The sequence below is a fragment of the Panthera tigris genome, chromosome C1 (assembly GCF_018350195.1).
Source record: "Panthera tigris isolate Pti1 chromosome C1, P.tigris_Pti1_mat1.1, whole genome shotgun sequence".
NCBI lineage: Eukaryota > Metazoa > Chordata > Mammalia > Carnivora > Felidae > Panthera > Panthera tigris.
Window position 1 is genome coordinate 200,936,407 of NC_056667.1, and position 24,926 is coordinate 200,961,332.

Genomic DNA, 24,926 nt, shown 5'->3' on the forward strand with positions numbered 1-24,926 from the left:
TGCATTTATGCGTGCAATTCCTTCAATGTTTAGCAAGGGCTAAACATAGTCAGAGATATTAACCTGTCCCTCGACACTCTTTTCCTCTCCTCCCTTTCTCCTCATCTTCCTCCTTTCCCATCCTATTTCTTTTTGCCTTTCCCAGTGCCACAGAGCTAGGCTGCGCGCCCCACAAGGCGGGATGCAGAGACACAGAAGCAGGCCGGTGGAGCAGACACCCTGGAAAGGAGCCAGATGAAATGAGGGCAGAGACAGCCGTTCACCATGCAGGGAGAAACTGTGCGGAATGAAAAGCAGCGATTCACGGAGCACCGCCACGCAGACACTCCTTGGGTTTCACTTTGAGAGCTACTGCAGGATTGGGGTCAGTGAGGGCTGGCATCTAGATGAAGGGCAGCCAGGCTCCTCCTCCCTTAATCCCTCTCTACCCACCCCTCCCCCAATATTCCCTCCTGATGACCCGTGTCCTGGGCCTTTAAGAGTTGGAAGGGCTGGACCAAGGAGAGAGCTCACACCTCTCCCCACCCTACTCCTTCTCTTTGGCTGCAAGTCTGCCAGTCACAGCAGCAAACTGCAGTAGAAAAGGGGAGGAAGCCAGCGGAGCAGCGAGAGGAGCACAAGAACCCAGCTGGGTTTCCTCGTCCCACAGGAGAGGGCGTCGCAGAGCTCACAGACAGGACTGCTCTCCTGCTCGCGGTAAGGGCCCCAAGGCTCTAACTAGCCTCTGCTCCAAGCTGTGCGCTGCCTGAGTCCCAGCCTCTGCCCCCCACATGCTTATCCACCCTGATTAAATTGTACCCCGGACTCCTTAGCCCTAACAGATCTCCAAGGCTCCCACCTCCTGGTTCTCCCTAGCTCATCCCCTTTGATTTACAATTTTCCTCCTTGGCTGTGGCAGTCAGCCCTTTATATGGGGACCTCTTAGCCACCCAGGGCTGACACTCAGGGTTGAGCCCCACCCTTGTAAGGGAAGAGAGAACTGGAGTAACCATGCTTTAGCATATATGCATTAACAGAATGTTGAGGATTACCAAAGACCCAGGGAAGAGTATAGAAACTATAGAGTTAGGAGATTTCCTTAGAAAGAACCCAGGTTTGAGTCCGTACATGTCCTTAGCCTGCTCGATGGGCCAGGGCAGTTTGTTGGCATGCCCAAGTGCTGTGCTAGGAAACGCACCTGCTTCTAGTCCCAACTCTGCCTTTAACTAGCTCTGTGACTTTGGACAGCAGCTTCCTGAGCTGGGATAGGAATTCAGGGTTTCCCAGACTTGCTTGTGTATTGGGGGTTCTTTTTAACAATAAATATTCCTGAGCCCCATCCTTTCGAATTCTGATCTGGCCGATTTGGGGTGGGGCTCAGGAGTCTCTATTTTAAGACACTCCTAGGGATAGTGATATAGCCAGGAACCTGTGGGTTAGATGAGTTATGAAATTCTTCGAGCTCTAACATTCTGCGAGCTATGACCTATGACCAGAGCCATTCTGTCCTCTTTATATGAATGAGTTCAGGCAATAGTTCTGCTCAGAAGCAAGAGAGTGGACAAATGATTCTCTTCCTTCCTGCCCCTCAGAGGGCCCTGAGACACCCTGAATTTCACTGTCATGCCTTTGGCACTATTGGCACCCCTGGCAAAGTCCATCTCTAGGTGACATAAGCCACCTGTAGGTTGAGGACCAAATCTTACTCTGTAGCCCTGGCCACTTCCGACCTTATTTTGCATCTCTGCTCTCTCCTCTGTATTGTAGAGGTAATTATCTGCAGCCTCGAGGATCTCTACGTTCACCTCTAGGAGTGAACAGTCAAGACCTACTCTCCTCTCGGGCTTCCTCCACTGTTCCTTACCTTGCTCTTGCTCCCACTTCCGATCCTTTGTCCCTTCTTTCCTCACTGCACCTGCATCAGCTGTGACCTTCCTTCCCATCCTACCTTCAAACACCAGAGGAAGCAGCAACACCTAGAACACCTGGGTTCTAAGTTGCGTTCTCTGGGCAGTGTGTTCAGTCCGTCTCCTAGGATACGGAGAAAGTGAGCCTGAGTGGAGGGGGTGCACTCCTGAGTGTCCTCCTCCCTCCTGGACCCCAGTCTCAAAATCTCCACAGGGGACAAGAACCAGAGGTATTGGGAATTAGAAGAGAAAGAAAGAGAGGAAGAGGTGAGCCTGGGGGGAGGGGGGACACAGGGGGGAGGCGGGGAGAAGGAGGAGGAAAGGAGAGCACAGAGAGGCTGACAAGGAGGCAAGTAGGGAGGCAGACAGGAACAGGAGAGAAGGGTGAGCTGAGGGAAGGGAAAATGAAGGTGTCAGGATGGGGGAGGAGAGAAACTGGAAGAAAGAAAAGAAAGGCTACTAAGTGGGACATGGTGGAGGCAGAAGATGACAGAGAGGAAAGACAAAACGCCCATGTCCCCCATGGATTCGTAGCCCTGCCCTAACCTGCTTCTGAGACAAAACCCTTCCTAAGGGCAGAGCCTTGGTGAAATCTCCAAGCTGGACATATGGAACCATGGTTCTAGTCCCACTTATGCTATTTAGTTAATTCATTCGATGACTCTGGCAGTTCAGTTAATCTTTCTAGTCCTCAGTCCCCTTCTCTATAAAATGAAGCCCAGTTCTGATATCCTGGGGCTCCCTGAGTTGGAATTGGCCCTCGTATGGCCACATGTTGCCTGGATCTAGGTTTCAAATAGCGAGTCAGGAATGGGAGCAGAATTGGAAGAGCAAGGCAAGCCCTGGGGTTGGAGGAGTCTGACAAAAAGCCTTGGATAAATTTCCAAAGAGGGACACCTGGATGGCTCAGTCAGTTAAGCTTCTGACTCTTGATCTCAGCTCAGGTCTTGATTTCAGGGTTGTGAGTTCGAGCCTTGTGTTGGACTACTTAAAAAGAATTTTTTTTTTTTTTTCCTAAGGCTCATTTGAGAGGAGATAGGCTCAAAACTAGGAGTGTCCCAGCACTGGAGCTTAGGCTTCCTGTGGGCTTCCCATGTTTCAGGACATTCTGGTGAGGCTTCTGGACACAGGTGTAAGGGAAGGTAATTCTGTCTTTTCCCAGGGCTGAGACCCACCCCATCCCAGAGTCCCTATGCCCCAGACATGGAAGCTGAAATTCAGTGAGGAGAGAAGGCAGGATGTTGGCAAAGGGGAATTAGATCCCTGTCCCCTAGAGTCTGAGGGAGGACCTGAGACATTTAGGAGAGCACCTATTACTTCAGTCTTCGTTCGGCTTTTGCAAGCCTCAGATTCCAGACTGCATCACCACCCAAAAGAGCAGAGCTGTTTTTCTGCCTCTCGTGAAGCACTCTGGGCCCCTTTGTCCATCCAGAGGCTTCTTCTGGTCTCATCCAGGCTCACATATTCAGCTTCAGCCAGCAAAACCTTTGCTTTTTGGAACTGTCTCGGGGTTCTGTCTCTCCTGAGAGCTGCCTCAAGTTGTCCTTCCCACTTAGATATGGATTGGTTGCCAACCTTCTCCTCTCCCTCTGGGCCCCTGCATGTTCGCTAGTCCTTTAGAAAGTCTTCTGTAGGGGCGCCTGGGTGGCTCAGTCGGTTAAGCATCGGACTCTTGATCTCAGCTCAGGTCTTGGTCTTATGGTTGTGAGTTCAAGCCCCATGTTGGGCTCCACACTGGGTGTGGAGTCTACTTTAAAAAAGAAAGAGGGGCTCCTGGGTGGCTCAGTCGGTTGAGTGTCCAACTTTGGCTCAGATCATGATCTTGCAGTTCGTGAGTTCCAGCCCCGTGTCGGGCTCTGTGCTGATAGCTCGGAGGCTGGAGCCTGCTTCGGATTCTGTGTCTCCCTCTCTCTGTCCCTCCCCAGCTCGTGCTCTCTCTGTCACTCTCAAAAATAAATAAACATTAAAAAAATTTTTTTTAGAAAGGAAGGAAGGAAAGAAGCCTTCATTGTGTCTATCACATTCCTGGACTTCAGCTTTGGGTCCTACAGTCAGGGAAGCTGTATTTTCAGTGACCCCCCACATTTTCCCTAAAGATTTATAGGCTCTTCCAACTAAACAGAGATACGGCACTGATAGGCCATGTGACCTGAGACAAGTCACATCACATTTCTGGACTTCTGCTTTTCATTTATGAAATATAGGGAGTTGAACTTCACGATGTTTTAATGGAGCACTATCTGACTGATTTTAGAGATGCTTTTCAGGTTTTAGATACTCACCATTGTCAAAACTTTTAACTTATCAATTAAAAAACACAACAATTCTATTCAAGTGCAGCTCCTTTGCTTATACAAAGCATAGAGCTTTATGCTTCATGAACTTTGCCAGTTCCAGAAAGATTTCGTCAAGAGTTGATAATTTCTTATAGGGGCTACGTATCAAGTCTTCTAGTTCTTTTCAAGGGAAGTTTGTTGTTCCCTACCCAGGTCCTAAATTAGCATAGATCTTAAAGAAGGTTATCTTTTTTAGTAGGTAGAGAGGACTTGAAAACGCAGTTCTAGGACATCTGGGTGGCTCAGTCGGTTAGGCGTCTGACTTCAGCTCAGGTCATGATCTCACAGTCCGTGAGTTCGAGCCCCATGTCGGGATTTGTGCCAACAGCTCAGAGCCCGGAGCCTGCTTCAGATTCTATCTCTGTCTCTCTTTGCCCCTTCCCCACTCACGTTCTGTCTGTCTGTCTGTCTCTCTCTCTCTCTCTCTCTCTCTCTCAAAAATAAATAAACATTAAAAAAATGTAACAAAATGCAGTTCTGAGACTACATAACTTACCTGGTCCATTAAACTGAGAATAACTGTTAGGCCAAGGAGTATAAAATATGCTTTACTGTGTGAAGGCAGAAGGAGATGGCTTATTTTGCAAGTATGGCACTAAGTGTCACAGAAGAGACAAAAGAGATGCTCTGCCCTGGTCCCCAGGAGCTGGTTGATCTGTACAGGAGCGTGGAGAGGGCTCCCAAGATAGAGAAGCTGGGGTGATTCCATCTGGAGAAGAGAAGACTAGGATCTAGAGAGATTCCAGGTTCTTAAAGGGGGCAGCCAGCTTGATGGTAGTCCCTAATAATCAGGAGCTAAGAAGGGTGATGCAGGTTACCCAGCGGAATGTGGGGTATTGGGCAGAAAGCTCTGGTGTAGCCCTCTCTGGAGCTGGCTATGGGAAACAGCAGAGGCTTTGGAATCAGACATATTTGGCTTTAAATTCTGAATCTTATGTGATCTGATGCAGGTTTCTTAGCCTCTCTAAGCCTCAGAGTCTAACAAACTCGAACTGGAAGTAAAAAGAGCTGAAGGGTCTGTAGACGAGGTGCCTAGCACATAGTGGCCAGTCAGGGCACACTGGTTTCCTTCTCTTCCTCCTTTGATCTATTATTCTAAGACCACCAGTATTAACCCAAAGCTTTTTGTTCCTCCTTGCTCCTTTAGGTGACTGGCACCAGCTTGTGGAGCAGTAGGCGATGGTGTCCTTGATGCAAGGCCGTGAGTACCCCAGCAGGAGAGGAGGGCTTGGGGACACAGCCCAGGGAAGGGGAGGAGTCTGGACCCCTGTCCCAAGAGCTCCTCCTGGCCCTCCACCCTCCCTGCCAGCTACCCACCCAGCCCCTTCTTCTCCTGGCCCAGGGCTGCCCATCAATCAAGATGTGCTGCTGATGCAGAAAGGCATGCTGGCGCGCAAGGTGAGGTCCAAAAGCTGGAAGAAACTAAGATACTTCAGACTTCAGGATGATGGCATGACAGTCTGGCATGCCCGGCAGGCAGGAGGCAAGGCCAAGCCCAGCTGTGAGTCACGTGGATAGCTAGGGGTGGGCGTGCTGGGTAGACAGGACTCTGAAGAGGCCAGCAGCTAGAGAGCAGGGGAGGGACCGGGATCCTACAATGTGTCCTTGTGCTGTCCCTCTTGTGTCTCTCTCCTAGCCTACAAAGTGGAAATTATAACAGCACTTGCCTCGTAAGGCTATTTATGAGGATTCAACCAGTTATTGCATGTAAAGGGCTTAGGAGAGCCCTAGCATATAATAAGGCTCAATAAATCACAGGTTATATTTTATTACTATTAAATTAAGGCATGATCTCAGGCATCGGGCTGCTTGGATTAAAACCCTTGCTCTGCAGCTTTCTAGCTGAGTGGACAAGTTACTTAAATTAAGCTTCAGTTTCCTCATCTGCAAAATAGGGATTAAACACTACCTGCCTAGATGGTTACAGGGACTAAATGAGTTCATGTATAAAGCACCTAGCATGGGACCTAAAGCCAGGATGCATTTAATGCATTAGCCACAATGATGAATATTTTTAAAAATCATAAATGCAACATAGCAGTGTGCATCCTATTGGCCAGAGATGCCTTATGAACCCTCTAAAAATCTGATCACAGGACACATCTAAGAGAGTCTGCTTTAGAGATATAATCAAAATTCACCAGCCACACCACCTCCAGCTGAGGAAAGGGGGTGGAAGAATTTCTCTGGCTCTCCCCTAGACATCTGGAAAGAGGAAGCCCTCAAACCTGGAACAGGGGAATTGAATTTGGGCACATCACGATTCGGTGTAACTGCTACTATGTATACTTCAAGAGTGTTTCCTTCTGTCAGCCCTGACAGTCCTCCTGTGATGCCTCTACATGGGAGCTGAAATTCAGAGAGGAGATAAGGCAGGATGTTGGTAAAGGGGGTTTAGAGCCCTGTCCCCTAGAGTCTAAGGACCTGAGACATTCTGTGGCCCGGCCACGGAAGGGACCACCCCTTATTTCAGATGAGAGCACAGAGGGGTTAAGTCATTTTGGTCTGTGTCACACTGCCAGCTGGTGGCCAAAAGCCAGGTCTTGCCACTCCCAGCACAGGCCCCTTACCATGCTGCCTATGAAAATGGCCGTGACTCATGGGGAATCTTGAATCCCAGGGGTCTGCATCTCCCTGTACTAAGGATTCAGGGGTTTCATCCTGTGGAGGTTGGAGTTCCTCTTCCCTATGGCTTCACAGAGAGGAAGGGAGTACTGGTCCTTGACCCTTAGCCCCTGCAATTTGGTGGATTCTCTTCCTCAGTGCCCCACTCGTTTCTTCTCCGGCAGTCTCAATCTCTGATGTGGAGACAGTGCGTGAGGGCCATGAGTCTGAGCTGTTGCGCAGCCTGGCAGAGGAGTTCCCCCTGGAGCAGGGCTTCACCATCGTCTTCCATGGCCGCCGTTCCAACCTGGACCTGGTGGCCAACAGCGTTGAGGAGGCCCAGATATGGATGCAGGGGCTCCAGCATTTGGTGGACTTTGTCACCAGCATGGACCAAAAGGAGCGGCTGGACCAGTATCAGCAGGATGGAGTCAGAGTGGGGACCAGGGGTCACTGAAGGAGCTGCAGGGCTAAGGATGGGGGGGGGTGGGTGCGGGGCATGTAGGGATAGGGGGGTCTAAGAGTCCAGTTGGGGTGGGCAAGGGCAGCTCAGGCCAATATGAGGCAGAGGATATTGGAGGAGTAATGGAGGCTTGGGACAGCAAAAAACAGCCAGGCAGAGAGTGGGCAGAAGTTAGGCCCTTCAGGATTGGGACAGTGAGAGGCAAAAGGCCAAACAAGGTACTGATCTTGAGAGCTGAACAGAAGATCCCAGTGGCATTAGCTGGCATAGGACTGGGAAGCAGCTTTAGTGGTGTTGACTGATTCAGGTTTCCTAGATTGTATTCACCTTCCATGCCAGTTTGTTCATTCATTTACTCATTCATTCATTCATTCATTCATTCATTTGCCATTTATTAAGCAGAAGGTGTCAGTCACTATACCACACTTTAGAAGTACAAAGATCAGTGAGACTCAGGCATTGTTTTGGTCGTTGGAAAAAAAATGGAATTGTGTAAGTAACCTAAGTATCTTAGAAGTGTTAGGGGACTTAGATTATTTGTGGGTGTTCAAAGGAAGGAGAAATACTTAATTCTAGCTAAGAGAGCTCTAAGAAAACGTTAGGCAGGAAGTTGCATTTGAGCCGAGCCTTGAAAAGGAGTAGAATTTGAACATAAAGAAGGAGGGAAAGGCTCTCCTGCCTGAGGGAATAGCATGAGTAAAGGCCCAGACATAGAACATTGAAGAGCAGGAGGGAGAGTGGGACATCAGAGAGTGGGGGGTTTGCTAAGTCTGGCCAAAGTACAGGGAGGATAGAGGTGTGGCGAGAAGATGGGTGGGGGCCAGCTCATGGGGGTGAAGACCTTCATCTATGTTAAGAAACTTGGGCTCCTTTCTGCAGGCAACAGGGAGGCCCCTGCAGGCACGTAAGCCATGCAAGGACAAGATAGATCTCTGGGGAGATTATTCTGGCAGCTAATGTGGAAAATGCATTGGCCATGGAGGAGAGACTGGGAAGATGATAGGGGAGAAGGTGTCAGTGGATGAACATGCACACTCATCTGCACACACAGACACACACATGGTGCTTTTGCCTTGACTCACACCTGGGTGGCTGAGTGACTGGTTCCAGCGTGGAGACAAGAACCAGGATGGTCGCATGAGTTTCCCAGAGGTCCAGCGGTTACTACACCTGATGAATGTGGAAATGGACCAGGAATATGCCTTGCAGCTTTTCCAAGTGAGTCTTTTGGGGAAGGGTTTTCAGAAGCCAGGCAAGGCCACATTCTCAGTTGGCCAGAAGTACTCTGGCCCCATCCAGCATCGCTCTTTGTTGAATCTCTCCTATGCACCCTACCACTATGCCAGGCTCGATGGAAAGTGTCGGGCATGCTTCTTACCCTTCGGTCTTCTTAGAAAGATGATTCATGGGGCACCTGGGTGGCTCAGTCAGTTAAGCATCTGTCTCTTGGTTTCAGCTCAGGTCATGATCTCACAGTTTGTGAGTTCGAGGCCTGCATCGGGCTCCACACTGACAGTGTAGAGCCTGCTTGGGATTCTCTCTCTCCCTCTCTCTCTTTCTCTCTCTGCCCTTTCCCTGCTCACACTCTGTCTCTCACAATAAATAAACTTAAAAAATCTTTTTTAATAAATTAATTTAAAAAAGGAAAGATGATTCATAATCTTATGAAAGGCAAACAATACATTACTATGTCGTAGCTCAAGGACCTCTCTGTCCATAGCCAGAATTTCACAGGTGCCTGGTATCAATGGAAAACTCCAACTGGAATGTGAGCAAATAGGAGGAGGGATCTTTTGACCTTGTTGGGGGGGATTTCACTCTTTCTAATTGAAGTTTTTCTCTAGTAGCAAATGGTGTGGCTGCCATTTTGCTTTTTACTTACCAAAGTGTCTTCTATGAACACTAAATGTCAGGAGTTCTGTGGGCATACTGTGGAAATGTGTTTGTATCCATCTGTCAGTAAGATTGCCCTTACAAGGCAAGTTGAAGCCATAAAATTTGCTCTTAAAAGGATTTGTCCACAGTCCTCTAAACCCTCTCTTGCAGGCAGCAGACACATCCCAGTCTGGGACTCTGGAAGGAGAAGAATTTGTAGAGTTCTATAAGGCGTTGACTAAGCGCCCTGAGGTGCAGGAAGTGTTTGAAAACTTTTCAGCTGATGGGCAGAAGCTGACCCTGCTGGAATTTGTGGATTTCCTCCGAGAGGAGCAGAAAGAAGGAGAAAGAGCTTCAGACCTTGCTCTGGAACTCATCGACCGCTATGAGCCTTCAGATAGCGGTAAGAGGGCCAGAGGGTGGAGAGGCACCGGTCATGGGGCGGGGAGGGGGACCAGGATTACAAAGGTCCAGAGCCAAGCTGCCTTCTGCCTAGCTCAGGGAAGGCTGAGTCTACCCGTATGCCAGTCCCTGTGCTATCATTTTCCTCTCATTCAACCACTCCCTGGGAAGGAGAGCAGCGATTTCCTTCCCAAGTAAGACAGGAGTCTCCCATCGTGCTGGATCTCTCCAGAGGAAGACCCTTCCTTAAGTCCCCTCTCTTCCACTCTGCTCCTGCTTCACTTTCAGAATAAGTTCTTCCTGGTATCAACGTTTGTCCCCAGGGGAAAAGGGAGATCCTTGGTCCTCTTGCCTTGGCTTCTCCTCTAGCACATATGATTCCTCTTCCTCTAGCTCCTTCATGGTCCCTGTTTGTTGTTTCTTTAAGTGCTGGGTCTCTGCCCTTTCCTGAGCTCTCCAAATTCTCCGAGTGGTTCTTGAGTCGCTAAGCCCCTGGGGAAGGAAGCTAGTCAGTCCCTGGCTGAGGGGGCGTGATGAGGAGGCCAGTCACCTAGCTTTTAGTAAGCACCACTAACATACGCCCTCTGCCTTCAGACATTTCTCCCTGCCCCTTCAGTGGACATCTCCCTGCCCTCCATGCCCTTCAGAATAGCAGGAACTGACATTAATAATAGGTGATTTACAAGGCACTTTCACATCACTTGCTTCATTTAGTCCTCCCTACAACCTTGTAAATCAGAAGCATAATCTTTATTCAGCTTCTGCTAAGTATCCCGTCATGTGCCAACATTGCTACATGCCTTTTCTCTCCTCATCCTTCCAATGGCCTGTTGAAGTGGGTTCTGTTACTAAGTCAGTTGTGCGAAAGAAGAGAACTAGAGTTTAGAAAGATCAAATGAGCTGCTCAAAGCCAACAGCTAATGAGAGGAAGAATCAGGATTCAAACCCGAGTCACTTGACCCTTTCCTCATACCTCTGTGGAACATGAGGATTAGAGATGAGATGAACGAGAGCTGGACAAGGGACCCACATTTCCAGGTCTCAACTCCCAACGCCCTTTCATTCATTCGTTCACTCACTACGTCAGCCAATGCTTATTGAGCACCTGTCATGGGCCAGGACCTAGGCTCAGGACCAGAAATACAGCAGGAGGAGGTTGGACAAGGACACTGCCCTCATGGAACTTAGAGTCAAACAGAAAGGGCTGGAATCGCTGATTCCAGATACCTGTTCATGCTCAGAGAAGAAAGGGGGCTATAAAGAAATCATTTCAGAAAACTAAATAGAAGAAGACTGCCGAGGCTTTAGAAGTGGGATCTTCCCTTTCCAGTGCAGGATCTGGTAGACATCAGTTACATTTATTCTACTGCCGGTCCTTCTGGATGTTCCCTCCCCTGCGTTCACCTGGCAGTTACTATACTCTGGCTGCAGAGCATCGTATCAGCCAGGAGACCTGGGCTCAATTCCCCACTGTACTTCTTTTTTTTTTTTCTTTTTCCTTTTTAAAAATTATTTATTTATTTTTAAATTTACATTCAAGTTAGTTAGCATATAGTACAATAATAATTTCAGGAGTAGAGTCCAGTGATTCATCCCCTACATATAACATCCAGTGCTCATCCCAACAAGTGTCCTCCTTAATGCCCCTTGCCCGTTTAGCCCATGCCCCCACCCACAGCCCCTCCAGCAACCCTCAGTTTGTTCTCTATATTTAAGAACCTCTTATGTTTTGTCCCCCTCCCTGTTTTTATATTATTTTTGCTTTCCTTCCCTTATGTTCATCTGTTTTGTATCTTAAATTCTACATATGAGTGATATGATATTTGTCTTTCTCTGACTGACTTGTTTCACTTAGCATAGTACCCTCTGGTTCCATCCACGTTGTTGCAAATGGCAAGATTTCATTCTTTTTGATTGCTGAGTAATACTCCATTGGATATATAAACCACATCTTCTTTATCCATTCATCCATTGATGGACATTTGGGCTCTTGCCATACTTTGGCTATTGTCGATACTGCTGCTATAAACATGGGGGTGCATGTGTCCCTTCGAAACAGCACACCTGTATCCCTTGGATAAATGCCTAGTAGTGCAATTGCTGGGTCATAGGGTAGTTCTATTTTTAGTTTTTTGAGGAACCTCCATACTGTTTTCCAGAGTGGCTGCACCAGCTTGCATTCCCACCAACAATGCAAAAGAGATCCACATCCTCGCCAATATCTGTCATCATCTGAGTTAATTTTAGCCATTCTGACAGGTGTGAGGTGGTATCTCATTGTGGTTTTGATTTGTATTTCCCTGATGATGAGTGATGTGGAGCATTTTTCATGTGTCAGTTGGCCATCTGGATGTCTTCTTTGGACAAGTGTCTATTCATGTCTTTTGCCCATTTCTTCACTGGATTGTTTGATAAGTTCTTTATAGATTTTGGATACTAACCCTTTATCTGATATGTTGTTAGCAAGTATCTTCTCCCATTCTGTCAGTTGCCTTTGAGTTTTGCTGATTGTTTCTCTCACCATGTAGAAGCTTTTTATCTTAATGAGGTCCCAATAGTTCATTTTTGCTTTTGTTTCCCTTGCCTCCAGAGACATGTTGAGTTAGAAGTTGCTGCAGCCGAGGTCAGAGAGGTTTTTGCCTGCTTTCTCCTCTTCCCCACCGTACTTCTTACTAACTGAGTAGCCCTGGGCAAAGTGAGACATGGTTTGCTCATTTGTAAAATAATTGGTTACCGAATGAAATGATGAACATGAGAAGTATCTGGCAACTGTGGATTTACCCTCGTGATTTAAGTTATTACTGTCAAGAAGAAAACTTCCTGCCTGACTTCCTGCCACTGCTTTTCTCCATCTCTAGGCCTTGTCAAAGCTGGAGCAAGGAAGCTGGGCATTAGAGTCAAGTTGTTTGGCCTCCCAAGAGAACCCCCCCTGCAGTGTTGTTAACCTCAGTGAGATGGCACAGCCCAGTGATATGGGTGTGGCTCAGACACCTGGCTGCCTGGGTTCAAATCCCAGCTCCTTCACTTACTAGTTATGTTACCTAACCTCTCAGGGCGGGTTATATTATATCTGCCTCATCATGTCGGTGAGAGCATTAAGAGAGATGCTGCATGGAACGTCCCAGGTATAAGTGCTCAGTATTAGTTGTCATTGTTGGTATTGTATGAAGCCCATGCTGAGATGGGTGAGGGCTATGGAAGGAGTGACAGGACCCTACCATCAAAGAAAGTGTAGTGTAAGGTGATATTGGACAAATACTTTTCAAAATACCATCTAAGAATTGATGATAGGAAGAAACCCTCAGGTCATGGTCGGCAGCAGCTACGCAGCCCAGGGAATAAACCACAGGTACCTCGGTCATGCCACTGAGTCTTTGACTTTGTTTCTCTCTGGTCCTCAGCTTCCCCATCTATAAAATTAACCCTTTGCACTGAATACTATGCTGTCCATTATGGTAACCATGAGCTCTGTGTGACTATTTACATTTAGATTAACTAAAATCAGGGTGCCTGGCTGGCTCAGTTGGAAGAGCATGGGACTCTTAATCTCGGGGTCATGAGTTCAAGCCCCACACTGGGTGTAGACATTACTTAAAAGAATAAATAAATTAAAACTTAAAAAATAATAATTAGCTAGAATCAAAATTTTAAATTCAGTTCTTCAGTCACACAACCACATTTCAGGTGCTCGGTAGCCATATGTGTTTAGAAGCTACCATACTGGATGGCACAGAATAGAACATTTCCATCATTGCAGAAAGTTCTATTGGATAGCACTGGATTAGAATGATTAAAATGATTTGTTTTTAACTAATACTTTTTTTTTTAAGCTTATATATTTTTGAGAGAGACAGAGAGACCATGAGTGGGGGAGGGGCAGAGAGAGAAGGAGAGAGAATCCCAAGCAGGCTCCCAGCTCAGCACAGAGCCCGACGTGGGGCTCAATCCCACAACTGTGAGATTGTGATCGGAGCCGAAATTAGGAGTTGGATGCTCAACCACCTGAGCCACCCAGGCACCGCTGGACTAGAATGATCTTAATGTTTCTCCTTGTAGCTTTAACTTTCTCTGAGGGTGGCGATGATCGAAGTGACAGTGGGTGGGGCACATTTTGGGATCTAGAGGCTGGGAGTGGACACCACCTATAAGTCAGGACTCTGGAAGAGGGGGTGGGGTGAAAGACGGGCTGGGGATGTGCTGGGATGCTCTCACTCAGAGCTTCTCACTCTGGCATTCCCCTGCTCCCCACCTTAGGCAAAGTGCGACATGTGCTGAGCTTGGATGGCTTCCTCAGCTACCTCTGCTCGAAGGATGGCGATGTCTTCAACCCAGCCTGCCTCCCCATCTACCAGGATATGACTCAACCCCTGAACCACTATTATATCAACTCCTCTCACAACACCTACCTAGTGGGGGACCAGCTTTGTGGCCAGAGCAGCGTCGAAGGATATATACGGTGCAGCGGGAAGGGCTCCAGCTCATGAGAAGGGGCCATCTGTGCTCTCAGTAGCTAACAGGGATTGAGAAGATGTCCTGGGGGGGGGGGGCTTGGGGCTGAGGATCCATGGATCCCTGGGAGACTTGAAGGACATGTTGAAGACTGACAGGAGACTAGTATTGAAACTCTATGGGTATATAGAGCTGCTTTCTCTTTCATAGGCTGTGAAATGCTCCTGGAACCCAGAGGTCCTGACAGGTTTATTTTGAACAAATAAAGTAAATGTTACACAAAAGCAGTAGTGCATAGAAGTTAGAAACGTATGTTCTGGAGTCGGACCATTTGAGGTCAAATCCTAGCTCTCTCAGAGCTTGGTACTCTGATTCTAAGTACTTAACCCCTCTGTACTTCAGTTTCCCCTTCTATGAAATAGGGATGATAACAATGCCTATTCTGAGTTGTGAGGACTTTTTAAAATGTTTATTTATTTATTTTTGAGTGGGGCAGGGGCAGGGGCAGGGCAGAGAGAAGAAGACAGAGAATCCCAAGCATGCTCCACGTTGTCAGCACAGAGCCCGATGTGGGGCTCGATCTCACGAACCTCAGATCATGCATGACCTGAGCTGAAATCAAGAGTCGGACACTTAACCGACTGAGCCACCCCGGCTCCCCCTGAGTTGTGAGGATTAAATGAGATAATCCACGTGTTAATAGCTAATAAGTGGTATCTGCTTTTATTGTGATTATCTGTGGTTAGATTGAATAGTCAAGATATCTTGACTTACAGTGCCAGCAACTGAACTAGCAGCTTCAGGGTATACAAAGATTAGTGAAATATATTGTTTCTGCCCCAGGACATTCAGTAGAGAAAATAAAGTATAAATTTACTGAGAGTTTGAGGGGTGCTTGGCTGGCACAGTTGGTAGAACATGCAACTCTTGATCTTGGGGTCGTGAGTTCAAGCCCTATGTTGGGCATAGAGCTTACTTTAAAAACAAACAAATAGGGGCACCTGAGTGGCTCAGTCGGTTGAGCGTCCAACTTCAGCTCAGGTCATGATCTCACTGTCCGTGAGTTCAGGCCCCACGTCGGGCTCTGTGCTGACAGCTCAGAGCCTGGAGCCTCTTTCGGATTCTGTGTCTCCCTCTCTCTCTGCCCCTCCCCGACTCATGCTCTCTCTCTCTCTCTCTCTCTGTCAAAAATAAATAAACATTAAAAAAATTTAAAAAAATAAAAATAAAAAATAAAAACAAACAAATAGGGGTGCCTGGGTGGCTCAGTTGGGTTAAACATCCGACTTTGGCTCACGTCATGATCTCGCAGTTTGTGAGTTCCAGCCCCACGTCAGGCTCTGTGCTGACAGCTCAGAGCCTGGAGCCTGCTTTGGATTCTGTGTCTCCTTCTCTCGCTGCCCCTCCCCCACCTGTGCTCTGTCTCTCTCTGTCTCTCAAAAATAAATAAATGTAAAAACAAACAAACAAATTTCCTAAGAGTTTAAATAACTCAGGGGCTGCAGAACGGTACACAACCAGAACACCAGAAGCATCATGAGGCAATATGTGATGACTTGCTGAAGGCAGCCTGTGAGTTAGGTGGGCTGGGGGTGGGGGGTGGGGGTGGAGGTGGTGAGAGCTGTAACAGTGTTCCAGTGGACAGAGAAAGGCCCACGGAGATGTAGCATGAAAGGGTCTTAACAGATAAGTGCCACCGAGCACTGTTCTCTCCAGAGTGGGTAAGGGTCCCTAGTCGGAAGAGGAGACCTTGACCTCTCTGTCTCTTGGTGTTTGGGGTTTTTTGCAGGGCCCTGAAGAGGGGGTGCCGCTGTGTGGAGGTGGATATATGGGACGGACCTAGTGGGGAGCCTATCGTTTACCATGGACACACCCTGACCTCCCGCATCCCGTTCAAAGATGTCGTGGCCACTGTAGCACAGTACGCCTTCCAGGTAGGAGCCCCGGGATGAGCATACTGGTGAGGGAAGATGATCTGAGGGAGGAGCGGCTGGCTCTGGATCTGCAGAGGGTAGAGGGATCCAGGGGAGGTCATATCAAATAGCATATATGTGTAACTGAAACATCAGGCGAATATTAAGGGATTATGAATAAGGGTTGGGTATGTCACCAGTAATTAGTAGTCAGAGAGGCTATTGCTAGAGGTCAGTAACTAGTACCTTGAATAACTGTCACCTATTTGGGAGAGGGTGGATAAGGAAGCAGAGAAGATGGTGGGTAGGGCTGGGGGAAAGAGGAATCGGGAGATGAGAGTGTCACATGAGCACATAGTTAGGGGAATGGCCTAGCCTTCCCACTCTGAGGCTAAACACTCAAAGGTCCCAGAGGGACCTGGGTCAGACCTGGTACAAGTCTCAGATTTGGGATCCCAAGAATGACTTTTTAATTTTTCTTCTTATTTATTTATTTATTTATTTTTATTTTTATTTTTTTGAGAGAGAGAAAGAGCATGCACAAGTAGCAGGGAGGCAGAAGAGGGGCGGGGAGAGAATTCCAAGCAGGTTCCAGACTATTAGCCTGGAGCCTGACACTGGGCTTGAACTCACCAACCGTGAGATCATGACCTGAGCCGAAATTAAGAGTCGGGCACTTAACCGACTCTGCCACCCAGGCGCTCCCCCAACAGTGACTTTTAAACATGGGGTGGGCCCCAGACCCAGAAAGACCTCCTTGACACCTGGAATCGGGTCAGAGGAGTTTAGCCATCAGGGTACTCCGCTGAGTGAGTCACCAGGGGAGGCCTGGAGATGCAAGGAAGTTACAGGCTATAGAACTCTGGCTCCAGCGTCCCCTCCCTTCCCTATCAGACATCAGACTACCCAGTCATCTTGTCCCTGGAGAACCACTGCACGTGGGAGCAGCAGCAGGTCATGGCGCTTCATCTGACTGAGATCTTGGGGGAGCAATTGCTGAGCACAACCTTGGACGGGCTGCTGCCCACTCAACTGCCCTCGCCTGAGGTAGGCGCCCTGTTCCCCGAGCCCGGGCTCTACCGTGGCTTCCATACCCTCCCCATCTCGGCTCCTTCCTCCATGCCCCTCCTTTCCCTTCTCCTCACCCTCAGATGGATTATCCTTCTCTTTAATATCTTGGAGACAACTTTTTTTTAATTAAAAAATTTTTATTTTAGAGAGGGAAAGAACATGAGCAGGGGAGAGGGACAGAAGGAGAGAGAGAGAGAGAGAGAGAGAGAGAGAGAGAGAGAATCCCAAGCAGTCTCCACACTCACGTGGAGCCCAGCGTGGGGCTCAATACCATGACCCGATGTCCCAACAATTTTAATTTTTAAAAAATACAATTGAATACAGAATTGTTTATAGTTCTCTAAATTTTAAATCAATTATTTACTTATTTCTTTTTTCAATGGAAATATCTTTTTTTTCCTGATAGTTCATAATTATTGTAGACTATACAAATAATATACAGAAAGGGAAGTCCCCCACCATAATCTCAGCCTCTCCCAAAACAGCTGTCAATAGATTTTTAAGGTTCATTTATTTTGAGAGAGAGAGAGAGAGAGAGAGAGAGAATATGAGTGGAGGAGGGACAGAGAAAGAGGGAGAGAAAATCCCAAGCAGACTCTACGCTCCACAGTAAGCCTGATCCGAGGTCGATCTCACGACCCTGAGATCATGACCTGAGCTGAAATCAAGAGCTGGAAAGCTTAGCCGACTAAGCCACCCAGGTGCCCTGTCAATAGTTTTTTTTAAATGCTTATATAAACATGTGTGTGTATATATATTTATGTTTTTAAAAACGTGCATGGGGTCCTTTTCTATATCCCTTTTATATTTCACATACCGTATATATCATGGATGTCTTTTCATGTATAATTTTGCTCCTTCTAATAGCTATTCTATTTCCTATGTGGTATTCTATTTTCTGTTATGAACCATCGTTTATTCAACCAGTAAATGGTAATCATTCAGGTTGTTGCTAAGTTTTCATTTTTACATACAGCTTTGTCCATTTATTCTTTCTGTGAGATGGGTTTCTAGAAGTAAAATTGCTGGGTTGGAGAGTTTGCATGTTGATATTTTGGTAATTATTACCAAGTTGCCCCCGGAGGAAAAAAACCAAATTGCATTCCAACCAACAGTGTAAGAGAATGACTACAAACAACTCCAGTAGTGAGATGATTCAGAGTGGCAAATGTGGAAAAAAAAAAAAAAGAAAGAAAGAAAAGTTCAAGTTTTTAAAAAAGAAAGGTCTATATTTTCTTCTTTTGGATTAATTTATATTATTTACCCACTTTTATTGGGGTTTATAATCTTTTTTTAAATTTTATTTTAGATAGAGCTCATACAGGGTAGGGAGGGGCAGAGGGAGAGAGAGAGAGAGAGAGAGAGAGAGAGAGAGAGAGAGAGAGAGAGAGAATCTTAAGCAGACTCATGCTCAGCATGGAGTCTGACTTGGGGCTCAATCCCATGACCCAAGCCAAAATCCAGAGTTAGACACTCAACTGACTGAGCTACCCAGGAACCCCAGGTCACCCTGGGTTTGTAATCTTTGTTGATACATAACAAATTTGTTTGTTTTACAGAGATGATTCCTAAGCAAGAAACTGTAGTTGCGGTTTTATTTATTTATTTACTTACTATTTATTTATTTATTTATTTAGGAGAGACAGAGGGAGAGAGAGCGTCAGCAGGGGAGGGGCAGAGAGAGAGGGAGTCACAGAATCCGAAGTGAGCTGCAGGCTCTGAGCTGTCAGCACAGAGCCCAATGTGGGGCTCGAACACTTGAACCATGAGATCATGACCTGAGCCAAAGTCTGATGCTTAACTGACTGAGCCACCCAGGCGTCCCTGTTTGTTTGTTTGTTTTATTATTTTTAAGTAGGCTCCATGCCCAATGTGGGGCTTGAACTCACGACCCTGAGATGAAGAGTCCCCTGCTCTCCCAACAGAGCCGGTCAGGTGCCCCTATAACAAGTTTTTAAATGTTAAAGATATAAATGCTTTGGAAAATATCTGTTTTTGCAGTCTTTGCTTTTGGACTATTGCATCTTCTGCCTTATTGGGGATTTTGTTTTTAATGTTTATTTATTTTTGACAGAGAGAGAGAGAGAGACAGAGCACAAGTGGGGGAGGGGCAGAGAGAGAGGGAGACACAGAATCCGAAGCAGGCTCCAGGCTCTGAGCTGTCAGCCCGACGCAGGGCTCGAACCCACAAATTGTGAGATCATGACCTGAGCCGAAGTCGGACACTCAACCGACTGAGCCACCCAGGCGCCCCATGCCCTATTGGGGATTTGAAGCTTTATGTAGTCAAATCTGCCCGTCTTTTTTATGTCTTCTGAGTTTTCATCTCCTGTTTTTTTTTTCTTCTTTTTTCCACTTCCTGTTTCTAAAGGCTTTCCCACTGAAAGATTATTCAAAAAGATTCTCTATTTTTTTCTGATACTCTTAGTTCTTTACATTTAAATCTTTAATCTGGGAGAAATCTTCAAATGTGAGGTAGGGGTCCCATGTATTGTTTTCCAAATGGATAGGGATGTTACAAGTTGGCTTAAGGATAGGGAATCCCTACTGTATGTATCATGCAGCGCCCCGCCCCCCACCATGGGCACTCCTGACCACCCACTTCCCCTGTCTTTGAGGTGGTCCCATCAGAGCAGTGGGCACTGCATGGTCCCCAGGAGGGGCCCAGAGCAGACAAGTAAACAAGTCCCTTCATTTCCACCCCCAGGAACTTAGGAGGAAGATCCTGGTGAAGGGGAAGAAGCTACAGACCCTTGAGGAGGACCTCGAGGAAGAGGAAGAGGAGGAAGTGCTGGAGTCTCAACTGGAGGGAGAGCAGGAGGCTAAGCCAGAGCTGGAGGCCCAGTTTGAGTCTGAGCCCCAGGAGCTGAGCCCCCGCAGTAAGGACAAAAAGAAGGACAAGGTGGGCCAGGAGGGTGGTCTTTCCGCTCTAGCACTGGGTCGGTCTGTACCATAAGCTGAGTTCGTGTGTGGAGAGACTAGAGCCAAGCAAGGTGGAGAGCCAAGGAGCAAAACGCCCCTTACCCCCAGAAAACGAGGTGTAGAGATGGCACCACTATATATGGTCAGAGAGAGAGAGAGAGAGAGAGAGATTGCAGTGGCTTTCCAACTTCTTTGGGCCATGAAATCTTTTTCGAATGAAATCTTATACGGGTGCTCCGTATACAAAAGAGATAAATGTGGAGCTGTCCTAGGTGGAGCACCTATTTGGCTCTCTCCTGGGTCCCCCCGCTGACTCCTGAGATATCTTTTTAAAATAACCATTTTTTAATGTTCATTTTTTGAGAGCAAGCAAGCTCAGGTCGGGGAGGGGCAAAAGAGAAAGACACAGAATCCAAAGCAGGCTTCAGGCTTTGAGCCATCAGAACAGAGCCTGACATGGGGCTTGACCCCACGAACCAAGAAATCATGACTTGAGCTGAAGTCAGATGCTTGACCGAGTCATCCAGGCGCCCCTCCTGAGACATCTTTGTACTAATTCTCAATCTTCTTAAAGGCCAGATTGAAAACCACTGGTGTGGGGAGAGCAGGGAGAGGAGAGGGAGGGAGGGAGGAAAGGAGGGAGGGAGGGAGAGAAAGAGGACAAAAACACGCTCTACTGTATTGGGTAAGTAGGGCTTAGTGGAGGGACGCCTGTGGCCTCATCTAAAATGAGCTTAGAGAAAGCTTCTTGGAAAAGGTGACTCTGAGAAGGGGCCGGAAATGACCAAAAAGAAGGAACAGAAAGTCAGGGAAGGCGAAAGCTTCAAGAAGGCTGTGCCAAGGTGGTCCAACTCCCTGTGGGGAAGGGGTGCCATTGGTGGGTCCGCCAAGATCCTGGTTTGAAGCCTGCATTTCCTTCTCATGCGCTTCCTTGACTTAGCTGACTAACTGCTGGCTTACCCTGTCCTCTCTGGGGCTGTGGTGTCTAACCTGCTACCATGTCCAGGGAAGGAAATGGGAATTCAGGAGACAAATGTAACGCTATTACTCTGGGACCCTCACATCCTTCCAGGTGTGACTTCCATGCCCATTTGCATACCTTGCATCTGTCTGGGTTTGACCAAAATTCACTATTGTTTTAAAAGATGAGAGGTAGGGAGGATGACACCCCTCTGCTTAAAAATCATTACAAACCTGTTGCCCAGAAAGTAACAGTAGAGCAGACCCTTTAAGCCCAGAAGTTGAAACCAGTCCCATCAGTGTATGTAGACTGCCTTTATTCCCATTCCCATCCCCAGGTTGTGATGTGTCCGCCGTTTTGTACGCCTATCTGTTGTCAGATTATGGTTCAGGCTCCTAGTTCCAAGCATGAGTCCCTTCTCTTTCCCAAGCAGGTGAGGCAGGAGGGGGAATGCAATGGGGAGGCAGTGGGCAGAGGCTCAGGCTGGGTGGGGAAATTCAGATCCTGGCCACCGGCCCCTTCCTCTCAGATCGCTGAGGGTTCAATTTCATCTTCCTATTTTCTCCTTTTCCAGAAATGCAAACCCATCATGTGTCCATCCCTCTCTGCCCTGGTTGTCTACTTGAAGGCCGTCTCATTCCACAGCTTCACTCACTCGAGGGAGCACTACCGCTTCTATGAGACATCATCTTTCTCTGAAACCAAGGCCAAGAGCCTCATCAAAGAGGCTGGTCAGGACCGAAAGGAAGGGCCAGGGAGGGAATTGGGATGAGTAGGGTCAGGCTGCTGGGCAGGCAGATGAGTCCCAAGAAAGAGGACAAAGGGACAAAGGAGAGACGAGGGAGCTACGAAACTCCTCAGAGTAGGCACAGGGACAGGAGTTATGAGTAGTGGGCTCATGGCTCCAGGGATAGGGAACCTGGGGAGACGGGTCAGGATGGAACAGAGAGGCATGGTGAAGCCTTCCGGAGCTGGCCTTGTGAGGTTCTGGGCACAAGAGTGAAGTACCTGGGGCCAGGGAAGTGGTGGAATACACTCCATTGCCATCTCCCTACTATATCCCTTTTGCAGGCAATGCGTTTGTGCAGCACAACGCCTGGCAGTTAAGCCGTGTGTATCCCAGTGGCCTGAGGACAGATTCGTCCAACTACAACCCCCAGGAACTCTGGAATGCGGGTTGCCAGATGGGTGAGGGGGCAGCAGGGACAAGGAGGAGGGAGGGGAAGGGCCACAGGTGGCAAGAGGGCCGGGGAATGCTTGAAGTGTGCTAGGCTGAGAAAGATGCTAAGGGGGTGTTCCCAGCAGGCCCTCTTCTACCCAACACATTTCCTTACTCCCCTGAAAGAGGGCCTAGATGGTTCCTGAGATACATCCTTCCTTCCTATTCTCCTGGGGCTCTCAGTGGCTATGAATGTGCAGACTGCGGGGCTGGAGATGGACATCTGTGATGGGCTCTTCCGCCAGAACGGTGGCTGTGGCTATGTGCTGAAGCCAGACTTCCTGCGTGACACCCAGAGTTCCTTCCACCCAGAGAGGCCCATCAGCCCTTTCAAAGCCCAGACCCTCCTAATCCAGGTACCTTGGAGAGGAGAAACTGTCAGGCAGAGCCTAGGGTAGCTGGGATAGAAGCAGGGGGAGGAGATGGCTGGGCCTGGTGGGAGCGTGATGGGTGAATTCCTCACGAGGCAGCACAGCCCAACTGTGAACAGTGTGGTCTTTGGGGACAGTTGCCTCGGTTCAAGTCCATTCACGGGCTGTGTACCTCTGGGCAGGTTCCTTAACCTCTGGCTCCTCACCTGCAGAATGGGGGTATGATACCACCCACCTCACAGGGTTGTTTTGATTAACATAAAGTGCCTACAACAATGTCTGGTGCAGAGTAAATGCAGGAAAGGGGTTGCTGACGTTAACATACCTGCTTCCAAACCTTGTTAAATTTCTACTTGGATGCATTTTAAATTGCAGGTAGATTACTAGAAGAGAATGTATTACCCAAATCCAGAAGCCGTAGCGCAAGGTCCTGTGTACCCCCGCCCCCCTCCCCTGGGTGTAAGAGTGAGCTGGAGCGGGGCTGGGAACAGGAACTATTGAGGTTCCAAGTCCTGCTTACAGGTGATCAGTGGTCAGCAACTCCCCAAGGAGGACATGACTAAAGAGAGGTCCATTGTGGATCCACTGGTGAGAGTTGAAATCTTCGGTGTCCGCCCAGACACAACCCGGCAAGAGACGAACTATGTGGAGAACAATGGTGAGACTGGGCAGTGCTGGGGGGAGAGGAGGAACATGGCCGTTTTCCTACCATGCTGCCCTCCATGAAGCACAGTCCTGGTCACCACCCCTCTCCCACCCCCAAGAGGAGCAGTGTAGAACGGGACAAAGAAGGGCTCGGACATCTTGGGTCTGAGTCCTGGCCCCTTACTTATAAGCTCTGACAGTGTGGGCAAATTGCTCACCCACTCTGGGCCTCCATTGCCTCACCTCGACTCCCTCACACTGATCGCTCTGAAAATCACAGTGGCCCAGGATGGGGTTAAAGAAAACTGCCAATGATCTGTCCCTTCACTCCCACCGTCTTTCACCCCCTCTTCAGGTTTTAATCCATACTGGGGGCAGACACTATGCTTCCAGGTCCTGGTGCCTGAACTGGCCCTGCTGCGTTTTGTGGTAAATGATTACAACTGGAAAACCCGACACGACTTTATTGGGCAGTACACACTTCCTTGGACCTGCATGCAACAAGGTGGGCCGGTCCCCCAAGCCCTGGCCAGCGGTCCAGCTCCGGCTCCCTTCCTAATGCTGTCCTCCTGCCCCTTTCCAGGCTACCGCCACATACACCTACTCTCCAAGGACGGCACCAGCCTCCATCCAGCCTCCATCTTTGTGCATATCTGCATCCGGGAAGGACTAGAGGGGGATGAATCCTAAGGCGGGCACTTCTTGGGAAGGGTGGGTGCGCTGGCTTGAGACGGTAAGAAAAACCTGGAAGGATGCTCCAGAAGGCAAACAGAGGTGGTAAAAACCAGGTTTTGGGTTGTGCATTCCTAAGCACAAAATTACCTCACCTTTCCTAACAAGCAAATCTAGGACCTGATCTTTCACTCTCTCTCTCTTCCCTTTCTTCGTTTTTCCACCTGTGGTATCTTTTCTGCCCCTTTCTTCGCATACTCTCCGCTGGACTTCCTTCCTCTTGCCACAGCCTCAATCCCATACCTCAGTCCCAAAGGATGAATCTCTTTCATCAACCCTGGCTCAAACGATGGTTGCCACCAGAAACCCAGAGATGGCTTGGAGCAGAGAAACACCAAGAGGCATTATCCCCTCCACACTAACTTCCTTAAAGCTCAGAGCCAAGGAAAGGATAGACCAATCCTCCAGGTTCCCCAGGCAAAGGCTGGGGAAGGAGACCTGACCCCAAGACTACACGGACTCTTAAGAGAACACTCCACAGCCGAGTCCCCACTGGACTGCTCTTCCCTAGTCCCACTTGTATAAACAGAGCTTTTCTCCCCAGTTGTGCTTGAGTATGGTCTGTCACTGTCGGGCAAGAGGAAGTATGAAGGTTGGGAGACATTCAGGTAGACAGGTGGGCTAGGGAAAGGGTAGGAAAATAAGAAATTTCCAGGGGCCCCTGCATGTGCTACATAATGTAGAAAGGTTCATTAGTATAGCTTCTAAGGGCAAAAGGAGGAGACAAAGGGTATGTGATCCCAACCCTGCTGAGGTTTATAACTGGAATCATCCTGGTTTACATCTGTTGTCCCAGCATAATTACTAAAAGTACCCTTTCATTTTCCCAGTGTGTCCCAGTGTAGATGATTAATCATCCAGTCATTGTAAGGTCTGGATTAGAGATTCACACCAGCCCCCATTCCCCCAAGTCATCTGCATTTCACACTACCTTGTACTTTAACTCTAGTGTCGCTGCTGAGCCAGGCTGAGGACAGATGCTGAAATAAACCTGCTTCTAGGAACAGGCTTAGTGGGGGGCAGTCCTCCCTCTATAGGTAGACCAAGGGACTTGGCAAGAAGGAGCAAGGTAGAGGC

The 24,926-nt window shown here is 48.2% G+C and overlaps 1 protein-coding gene across 5 annotated transcripts; it reads left to right on the top strand.

Annotated features, from left to right (window-relative positions):
* Positions 1-5: 5 nt before the first annotated feature.
* On the top strand, positions 6-24,392 carry PLCD4 (phospholipase C delta 4). 5 transcript variants are annotated; one of them, XM_042995344.1, is made up of 17 exons: positions 1,987-2,153; positions 2,906-2,997; positions 5,370-5,423; positions 5,565-5,723; positions 7,012-7,240; positions 8,378-8,507; positions 9,336-9,567; positions 13,821-14,022; positions 15,805-15,949; positions 16,823-16,975; positions 19,707-19,901; positions 21,220-21,315; positions 21,457-21,613; positions 21,954-22,070; positions 22,285-22,457; positions 22,995-23,130; positions 23,473-24,392. In XM_042995344.1, exons 3-17 carry the CDS (start codon positions 5,402-5,404, stop codon positions 23,805-23,807), a joined length of 2,481 nt encoding a protein of 826 aa, XP_042851278.1. In that variant the 5' UTR covers positions 1,987-2,153; positions 2,906-2,997; positions 5,370-5,401; the 3' UTR covers positions 23,808-24,392. The 5 variants fall into 5 exon arrangements, with proteins under 5 accessions (XP_007086191.1, XP_042851278.1, XP_042851277.1 ...); XM_042995345.1 differs by lacking the exon at positions 2,906-2,997 and having other exon boundaries at positions 1,990-2,153; positions 23,473-23,622; positions 23,701-24,392; XM_007086129.3 differs by lacking the exons at positions 1,987-2,153; positions 2,906-2,997 and adding an exon at positions 6-696.
* Positions 24,393-24,926: the final 534 nt, after the last annotated feature.